Source organism: Nannospalax galili, unplaced genomic scaffold, assembly GCF_000622305.1.
Source record: "Nannospalax galili isolate Female #2095 unplaced genomic scaffold, S.galili_v1.0 scaffold444, whole genome shotgun sequence".
Classification (NCBI taxonomy): Eukaryota; Metazoa; Chordata; class Mammalia; order Rodentia; family Spalacidae; genus Nannospalax; species Nannospalax galili.
Genome location: NW_008354022.1, coordinates 4,364,869 through 4,375,183, shown reverse-complemented (window position 1 = coordinate 4,375,183; position 10,315 = coordinate 4,364,869). Strand labels below are relative to the sequence as shown.

Below are 10,315 nucleotides of genomic sequence, written 5' to 3'. Positions count from 1 at the left end.
ACTGGGGAGGGGGGCCGGGGAGGGGAGCCGAGAGCACCCGAGGGCCCCGGGCTAACGGGAGGCCGCGCCCCTGCCTCCCGGGGATGGGCCTGTCCTTCCCAAGCCCGGAGGCCGCTCCCTGTCACCCTCCCACCCTCTCCCCCCCGCCTCGGCCCCGGGTTGGAGGGAGCCCCCTCTTCCCATTTCCCGACTCTGTATCACCCCATCTCCCAGAGTACTGCTCACCCAGCACTGGTCTGGGTCCCCAGTACTCTGTCCCCCCCTCCCAGGGAGGGAGGGTACACCCTTTGCTCCAACCTGGCCTGGGAGAGCCAAATCGCTGCAACCCTAGATCTGAATCCCAGACCTGCGTTTACTGGGCTTTCTGACCTTGAGCAAGTCGCTAACACCCTGGGCCTCAGTTTCCCCACTGTGCAGTTCAGGACAGGGTAGTTGCTGACTTGCAGGGCTGGACAGGCACAGGAGAGGTATACATCGTAGATCCTTTGACAGAACACTGCAGAGGGACACCACCCCCATCCCCACGCGATGACCTCCCCTTCTCCCTGCACCAAACCTAGTACATAATTAGTCTTCCTAGCCTCCTCCTTGCCCTCTTCCACCTCACTGAGGGGGCCCCAGGCTTGGACTGCACTCAGAGGTTCAGAGACCTCTGAGACTCCCTCAGCCTGCATCAGAGTCAGGAATCTCCCTTGGGTTTCTTTCTCCAAGCCCCAACATGGGCTCAGCTGGTCCAAAGGCAGGTCCTGCTCTCTCTAGCCCTGCTCTGTCCTCCCCATATTCCCCCTAGATTCCTGAAGCCCCCACCCCCTTTTGGGCATAGGCCCACCTCACCTTTGCAACAGTACTAGAGGTGGTTGGATACCCATGGAGAGACACTGGCATTGAAACCTGGTCATGTGTCAAGATGAGAGGTGCCCTCTGTGGGGCAGAGATGTCCCCATCTCTAAGGTGTAGAGGGGGCAGGCCTGGGCTATATGGCAGTGCCCTCCAGCTCTGAGGGGTGCCATGTCCCAGGATGACTAAGCATGTATAGTAGCTGGCATAAGGAAGTGCTTGGCTTTGCAGCACTGGCCTTTCATGGAGTTACAATAAGGGTCGTAGGGTTTCCTACTCTGTTCCTCCTAGCCCAGGATGGACCAACCCAGCCCTGCCATGTCCCTGTCCTTTGAGGGACCCTCTCAACACTTCTTCCTGAGAAGACAGGAGAAGAAAAGCTGTGGCACGAGTGCCGCCCTCCACCTTGTTTCTAAATTCTACTGCTTGCTTGCTTCTGTGTGTGCACCTGGGGTGAGCAAGGCAGGCTGGACCTCCAACAAGCTGCACCCCTAAGAATGATTCCTGACTTGCTTTCCACAACCCCCCCCCTCAGGAAGTGAGTTGCCCGTGTGTGCGAGCTGTGGCCAGAGGATCTACGACGGCCAGTACCTCCAGGCCCTGAATGCTGACTGGCATGCAGACTGCTTCAGGTAAAATGAGCTGGCCAGAGGACAGGTGCCCTCAGCATGTCCTGCCTGAGACCTGGATGTTCCTCCTGGTGCTGTTTTTGACTGTTATCTCCAGTGGGTCTTTGGCTTCAATTTCCTTTTCTATTAAACAAGGAGCTTTTGGTTTTGTGGGGGGTTCTAGGCAGGTGTTCTGCTGAGCCACAGCCCCAGTCCCTCACTGGGGATCCTAGGCAAGTGCTCCATCACTGAGCTGCATCCCCAGGTCCATATATGTATATATTAATTGTTAAATTGTGTGTATGTGCGTGCACACTCATGTACCTGCATGCACATGTGCATGTGTATACATTCCAGGAACATGTGCAGAGGTCAGAGAACAACTTTCAGGAGTCAGTTCTGACTGTCCAGCTTGTTGAGGCAGTGTCTCTTGTTTTTGCCACTGTAGCTAACTCCAGGCTGGCTGACCTGAGAGCTTCCAGCCATTTCTCCTGTCTCCATCTCCCATCTTGCAGTAGGAGTGCTGGGATTATATAGATGCCTGCTACCACACCTGGCATTTTAATGTTGGTTCCAGGGATTGAACCCAAGGCAAGCACTTTTACCCATTGAACCATCTCTCGTGTGTGTGTGTGTGTGTGTGTGTGTGTGTGTGTGTGTGTGTGTATTTGTGTGTTGAAGCAGGGTCTTGTCATGTTGCCCAGGCCAGCCTGGAACCTCTGAGGCTCAAGCAATTCAGCTGCCTCAGCCTCCCCAGTAGCCAGGACTTCCACTATGCACCACCACACCTCAGCTTTGCTAGTATACTTTAAATCCTACTTAGGGGCTAAGTCTATAACTTAGTTGGTAGAGTGCTTGCCTAACATACATGAAACCCTGGATTCCATCCCCAGCACCATGTAAACCAGACATACCTGTAAGCCCAGCACTCGGTAGGTGGAGGCAGGAGGATCACAAGTTCAAGATCATCCTCAGCTATGAGTGAGTTTGAGGCCAGCCTGGGCTACATGAGACCTACCCCGTCTTCAAACAAAAAACACCTCATTAGATTTAATGTGATGTGAATTGTGAATACTGTATCAATAGTTATACTGCATCGTTTATGGAATAAGGAAAGAAGTCTGTACATGTTTCAAATGTGTGTGTTTACCTGTATTTCTGTGCACGTGTGTGTGCAGATGCATGTGGATGTGTATAGAGGCCACCACCTTCAATTGCTCTCCACCTTTTTTTTAAAGATTTTATCTATTTTTATAATTTTCTTAAATTTATTTTTATTTTGAGTGTATTGCCTGCATGTGTGTATGTGCACCCATGTTGTGCAGTAACAGAAGAGGGCTTCAGATTCCCCTGGAACTGGAGTTACGAATGGTTGTTAGCCACCATGTGGGTGCTGGGATTCAAACCCAGGTCCTCTGTTTAAAAATAGCCAGTGCTTTTAGCCTCTGAGCCATCTCTCCAGCCCCTGTTTTTTATTTTGCATGTATCAGTATTTTGCCTGCACCATGTGTGTGCAGTGCACACAGAGGCCAGAAGAGGATGTTGGATCCCCTGGAACTGAAGTTATTTATGATTGTTAGCTGCAATGTAGGTGCTAAGAACTGAACCCAGGTCCTTTGCAAGAGCAGCCAGTGCTCTTAACTGCTAAACCATCTCTCTAGCGCCTCCACCTTATTTTTTGAGGCACGGTCACCTGAAGCTCACCAATTTGGCTAGACTGGCTGGCCAACTAGTTCCAAGAAGCCTCCTGTCTCCATACTCCCCCATCTCCTGCCCCACAGTGCTGGGGTTACAGATGTACACCAACATGCCCATCTTTTTACACAGATGCTGGGGATCTGAACTTGGGTCCTCAAGAGACTACAGCAAGCATTTTACTGACCAAGTCTTCTCCTGATGCATTTTTTTTCCTGAATATTTTCAATTCAAGGCTGGTAGAATTTGCCATGCAGAACCCATGAAAGGAATTGGGGATTGTAATGTATCACCACAGGCTCTTAGCACCCAGGCAGAGGAGGAGGTGCAGAGCAGCATGTCCCAGCCTTTCTGAGAGCTTGTGCTGCAGGAGAGGGGGAAAGCAAGCCAGTTCTCAGAAGAATCAGAGCCACTGTCTGTGAGCCCGAGCTGAGCTGTCTATAAAGATAGATGGGCCAATGAAAAGAGTCCTGACCCCCAGATGCCCACAGGAAGAGTAGGGGCAAGGCTGTGGCCAGGGCTAAAGGACTGGATACCTGTAGGGGGTCCAGCATTCTAGTAGGAGCATCCCAAGAAGCAATGAGCAATGGATATTTAAGGCCAGCTTTGGCAACATCCCAAACTCAGTGTGAACCTGGGCTACATGAGACCCTGTCTCAAACAGGAAAAGACTAAGTCAACCTCTTCTAATACTTAGCAGGATTCTTTTTGTTGTTGTTTGAGACAGGGTCTCCCTGTAGCCCTAGCTAGGTTGGAACTCGATATGTAGACCAGACTGACCTCAAACTCTCAGAGATCTGCCCTGTCTCTGACTCCCACAGTGCTGGGATTAAAGGTGTGTACTGCCACACCCAGTCTATTTAGCAAGATTCTTAGTACTTTGCATAGTTAGATACTGAGTTATACCTGCCTTTGAACACTTGCTTCAAGAGCAGGCCATCCTCCTGCCTGTAGTCACACAACCAGAGAGTGATAGGAATACTTATTGCCCATTGTGACTGGTAAGGCCAGAAGAGAGGCAGATAACATGCCCTGAGGTTCAGGGGACTCTTGAAACATGGAGACAAGGCCATAGGGAATAGCGTGAGTCAAGGGATGCAGTTAGGAGACCAAATTGAGATTGAGTTGGAGTGGACATTGAATGCCAGGATTAGGCTCTTCTGAAGACAATAGGGAGTCAGTAAACAGCTGGGAGACGTACTGTTTGTTGAAGATTGCCATCCCGGTGGGCAGATGGCAGCGACTGGCAGAAAGAGACTGACACAATAATTCAGGGGTCTGACTCACAAGCCTGACTTAGGATGGTGACAGAGGATAGACAATCTCTGATAGAAGAGGCTGGGGAGACGATTCACTTGGTAAAGTGCTTGCCACACAAGCATGAGGAACTGAGTTCAATCCCCAGAACTCATGTAAAAAGCTGGGTATAGTGTGGCATACGTCTGTAATCCCAGCACTGAGGAAGTGGAGACAGGCAGATCCTTGGGGCTTACTGGCCACCTAGCCTGCCCTAATCAGCAAGTTTAGGGTCCCAGTGCCAGAAAACAAGACGCACAGGTCCTGAGAAGTGACCTCTGAGGTTGGCCCCTGGCCTCTACATACTCACACAACAAACACTCATACACACCTGCATGCACACCCAAAACAAAACAAAAAGATGATATTTTGGGAAATGCAAGGTGGACATCCCTCATCTAAACTGTTCCATCATCAGGACTGGGGTATGGCTTAGTTGGTAGTGTTTGCCTAGCATGTGCAGAGTTGCATCCCCAGCACTACATAAATTGAGTGTGATTGCACATGCCTTAATTCTAGCACCCAAAGTAGAGGCGGGAGGACCAGGAATTCAAGATCAGCCTACGCTACATAGTAAGTTCAAAGTCAGTCTGTGCTACACAAGACTGTCTCTCTAAGCAAGCACTGTACCACTGTGCTTCACTTCCAGCCTTTGGCTTTTCTGAGGCAGGGTCTTTTTGAATAGCCTAGACCTGACCTCAAACTTGGATCCTCCTGCTCCTGCTTCTGCCTGCTCAGCACTGGGATTATAGATGTGCACCCTCTGCACATGGCTTTAAGCGCTTTCAGTCTCTGTGTCTGTCTGTCTCTGTCTTACTCTGTCCCTGTCTCTCCCTCCCTCTCCCCTTTCTGTGTGGGTGTGCGTGCTCATGGAGGTCAAAGGTCAATGTCAAATGTCATTGTCTACTTCATTTTTTTTCAATTTTTATATTACACTTTTATTTATTTTGTGTGTGTGCACACATGCACAGGCCATGGTTTGCATGTGGAGGTCAGACTTGTGGGAGTCAGTTCTCCTTCTACTATGTGGGTCCAAGGAATTGAACTCAGATTGTCAGGCTTGGCAGCAAACTCCTTTATCTACTGAGTCATCTCACCAGCCCTCCACCTTATTTTTTGAAAGCTAGACTGACTGGCCAACAGGCCCCTGAGATCTGCCCCTCAGCACTGGGGTTACAGATGTATGCTGCCAGGCCAGTTTCCACACTTGCAAGGCACATGCTCTACCCACTGGGCTATCTCTCCAGTCCTCAGGCATTCTTTAATGTTAATCCAACCTTCATCACAACTGTCTGCCTAGTTTGGTGTGAGAAATAGGGATTCAGCCACAGCAAGCACCTCATTAAAGCTTGTAACACTTGAACTGAGATCTGACTATATCTTGCTCATTAGTTAGCACTTTAGAGTTGAACAGAGTCTTTTAGGGGTGCTGATGAGCAACAAGTACGCTAGGGAGAGAGTGGTATGTTGTCATTGGAGTCAGGGGCTAGTTGTGCCTATCTGTGTTGCCTTTGAGATGCTCTGTTCCAGCACTGGATGCACAAGCCTATGTTCACTGAAGGCTGGAAGGCAAGGAAGTAGTCTTCAGAGTTGGCACTGGGGTGGCAGGTTAATTTGCAACGGGGACAAATGGAATCAAGGGAGTATCTTTGGGGGCTTTTGTAACTAGCAATGAGGGGAAGTTGGAGCCTTGGGAGGCATGAGAGAGGCCCCATGTGTAGTCCCCCAAGTCTCGGCACAGGACGGAAACAAGGGGCAGGTGACTAGGTCCCCAGCTTCAGAAAGGTCCATCCTGCATGTAAGGCCCAGTGGGGGAGCATAAGGAGAAGTCAAGGGGCCCATAGTGAGGAAAGACCCACGGGCAGTGACACCTACAGCTCCTATATCACAGCTAGTCAGAGCCTAGATCCCTGCCTTCCTGCCTACAGTCAGAGCCTAGATCACTACCTACCTACCTGCCTGCCTATAATCAGAGCCTCAGTCCCTACCTACCTCCCTGCCTACAGTCAGACCCTAGACCTCTACTTACCTACTACCTACAATCAGAGCCTAGATCACTCCCTAAATACCTTCCAACAGACAGATCCTAGATCCCTGCCTCCCTCCCCACTTCTCTTCCTATAGTCAGAACCTAGATCCCTCCCCACTTCCCTGCCTCTAGTCACAGCCTAGATCCGTCCTCACCTTCTTGTTTGTCATCTGAGTCTAGATGCCCTTCCACCCTTCCCAGCATCCTGGCCCAATGTGTGTGTTTCTACCAACAACTACCATAGCTAGGTAAGACTAACAGTATTCTACTCCTTGACAGTTAGGAAAGCAGCTCAGAGAAAGGTCACTGCTGGCCTTAGGCACATAGCTCAACAAATAGCCTGGTGTCCCACAGGACATCTAAGGCTGTGGACCTGAATGTCTCCATGATGTGAACCCTTCTACGTTAAGACTTTTGTTCCCTTTATCCCTGAAGCTACTAAGGCAGGTAGGATGTGGAGCCAGAAGGGAAGGTGGCTTCTCGTCATATTTCCTGCCTTCTGTGCCCTTCTGCATGCCCTTCCATGTAGAACCTCCTGGGGTATCTGAATCAGCCATTCCCAAGCACCTGCCCACACAGGCCCCCTTGGGGCACCCTTCGAGGGAGTGCTATGTACTAAAGCTTGATGGATGAGGAAGCTGGCTTCAAAGCCTGTACCCTGTAACTACGTTCTGCCCCTCCTAGACACAGGCCCCTGCCTTCTAGAGGATGAGACAGAGGCCTGTGTCAAAGGCTATGGAGACAGGGCTGAGGAGGTGATAGGTGAGGAGAGTGGAAGGCAGAGGAGGAGCTCAGCATGTCCAGAGACCCTGGAGTGGGTGCTGGATGCATCTTGGGGCCAGGATTGACAGGCTGAAGGGAGTCATCCAGCCAATGTTATTTGTTTCTTCTTCCAGTGCTGGGGATGGAACATGGGGCCTTGTGCTTGTCTGCTCTTAGGTTGAATCCCCAACCACTAATATTGGTGTAAATTGGGGGAGGGGCTGGGAGTGTAGTTCACTGTGCAAGGTCCTGGGTTCAATCCCCAGCACTGAAATAAAAAAGAGTTTTGTTTTGTCTTGAGACAGGGTCTTATTATATAGCCCTGACTGACCTTAAACTCACCAGGATCTACCTGAATCTGCCTCCTGAGTGCTGGGATTATCTACTGTCATACCATCCTGAACAGGCCTGACCTCTCTGATCTTGGAAGCTAAGTTAGGTCGGGCTGCTTAGTAGTTAGATGGGAGAGGAATGCTGGGTTCAAAGGTATGCACCATTATGCCCAACCCAAAAGAGGTAGATTTGTTTTGTTTGTTTATTTATTGTGAGAGGGGGTAGGGAGAAAGAGAGAGAGAGAGTGTGTGTGTGTGTCTGTGTGTCTGTGTGTGTCTGTGTGTATGCATAGATCAAAGGACAGCCTGTTACCACTTGAGTTCCAGGAATCAAATTCAGACTGTGGGGCTTGGTGGCAGGCACCATTACCTGCCAAGCCATCTTGTTTATTTGGTTTGTGGCAGATAATACTAGGATTTGAACCCAGGACTTCATGCATGCCCAGCAACCACTAAGCTTTGTCCCCAGCCCCCTCTCTGCATTGATGTTTGTCTAGGGGAAGCTGGTAGAGCCTGGAGAAGGTCCCCTAGCTGGGTATCTTTTAATCCCCTGGTCTAAGCTCCTAGGTACCAATACAGTATCTCTGCCCAGGGCCACAACCCAGGGCCACAAAGACAAATGCCTTCTGGAGATGTTTTCTCTGGACAGTCTAAGGGCACAGGGCCTTAGCAAGCTGGGGTTTCATTGACACCCTGGGTCCCCTTTGTACACCATCTCTCAGATGACAGACAGGTCAGTGATCCAGGCTTCCCTTAGGCCCTCCCATGCTATTGTAGCCTGGAGGCAGGGTAGGGTGACCCAGATCAAGAAAGGGTGAGTGGGCAGGTTGGGGGGGAGGCAGCCTCTCCAGGGAACCTTCACCTCCAGGAGGCTAAGCTAACCATGGGAAATTGGCCTCTCCTCCCTTGGGGGCTGCACCAGAAGAGACAGCTGCTTTTGGACTTGTCCTCATCTCCAGAGTGCCTTTGTCCAGGATGAGACCAAGGAACACACAGGGTACTACTGTTCTCTAGATGTGGAGGGCTAAGGGCGAAGTAGTACTGTTAGAGCTTCGATTCCTCCATCCCCACTTCCATGATTGCTCTTAAGGCCTACAACCCTTCTATGTCTATAATCAGAGCCTAGATCTTTCAGTCCATACTTCCCTGCCTAGAGTCAGAGCTTAGATCTCTCCCTGTCCATGTTCCTGCCTGAAGTCAGAGCCTAGATTCCTCCCTCCCCTCCTCTCTGCCTGTAGTCAGCGCCTAGATCCCTCCCTCTTCACCTCTGCTTGTGGTGAGAGCCTAGATCCTCCCTCTTTACCTATACCAAAGGCCAAGCAAAAGGTGTTTCCTGTCACAGACTCAGACCAAGGCCTTCCTCACCCACACTGTTGCCACCTCCTCCCCTGTGGTTGTGGCCACGCCGGCCCCACCCCCTGCAGCCTCCAATCCTGAGCCCCAGGAGTAGGATGGGGAAGCTCAGGCTAGGAAACCCCTGGGCTCCAGCAGGCCTTGGGAGCCTCCAGCTGTAGCTTCGGAGGATGCTGCCAGCCTCAGCCCTGAGAAGAATCCACCGCCTCCGAGGGGCTAAGTAAGTGGAAAGCCCCCTCCTCAACCTGTCCCAAACCCCTGGCTTGAAGGCTGAGGCCAGAGGCAGAGAGGACCTTAGGACAGACATACATGGGGCTGGCTACTGGGCAGAACTGAAACTCCCTAGTCTGGTGTGTTGGCTAGCCGCTCCCTTACCTCTGGCCCTTCTGGTACCTTTTCCCCCTGAGGCTGGCCCTCAGCTGCTCACTCCCCCACCCCTTGGTGTCACTGTGAGTGAGTGAGACAGTCCAACCTTTCATGCAGCAGAGTCAGCCCTACACCCTCGCCAGGGCCCTCTTCTCTCCTGCCCTCAGCCTGGTTCTACTAGGGAGGGACAGGCAACAACCTCAGGAGTTCCACCAGCCAGGCCCTGAGCCAGCTCTAGGCCCCATCCAATACCTAGTATGACTCTCTTGACATGACAAGAGTTGCACGTAGCCCAGGCTGGCCTCAAACTAGCCATGTAGCCCAGGCTGACCTTGAACTTTTAATCCTCTTGTCTGTACCTCCCATGTGCTGTTAGTACATCTGGTTTATGCAGGGCTAGAGATAGAACCCAGGGCTTCCTCCGTGCCAGGCAAGTACTCTGCCCACTGAGCCACATCCCCAGCCCATCCCTTGTGGGGATCCACCCTGTTTCCTCTTCTTATCCCCTCTGGCTCCTAACTGAATGTGGTCTGAGGGTAAGGGGCTAGACAAAGTCAGAGGCTCCTTTGTGCCTTCCGCCAGCGAAGGTTTTTTGGGGAGTAGCCACTACACTACTTCATGATCCCAGATCCTGAGGCCATAAGGAGACTTAGCCCATCTAGAATGAAGACAAACCAGGCGTGATGGTGTGATATCATCCCAGTACTGAGGAAGTGGAAGTAGGATGATCAGGAGTTCAAGGTCAGACTGAGGATGTAGCTCAGCTGATAAAAGTGCTTGCCTAGCATGCACCAAGCCCTGGGTTCCATCTCATAAACTGAACATGGAGGCACACACCTATAATCCCAGCATTCAGGAGGTGGAGGCAGGAGGATCAGGAGTTCAAAGTCATCCTCTACTACATAGTGAGTTTGAGGCCAGACTGGGCTGCATAAGACCCAGTCTCAATAGTAAGAGGGTAGAGAAGGAAAGGAAGAAGGGAGAAAGAAAAAGAGGGAGAGAGATACCAAGAGTAGCTCTAAGGGTGCTGGGTGGGA

At 51.2% G+C, this 10,315-nt stretch overlaps 1 protein-coding gene across 1 annotated transcript in view; it reads left to right on the top strand.

Annotated features, from left to right (window-relative positions):
- Positions 1–1,372: 1,372 nt before the first annotated feature.
- The window catches only part of Limk1 (LIM domain kinase 1), a gene marked incomplete at its 5' end in the record, with an annotated part of 31,996 nt that continues 23,053 nt past the window's right edge, over positions 1,373–10,315 (top strand). The window contains 1 exon segment of the mRNA XM_008851144.1: positions 1,373–1,469. Coding sequence (XP_008849366.1) covers positions 1,373–1,469 — 97 coding nt within the window.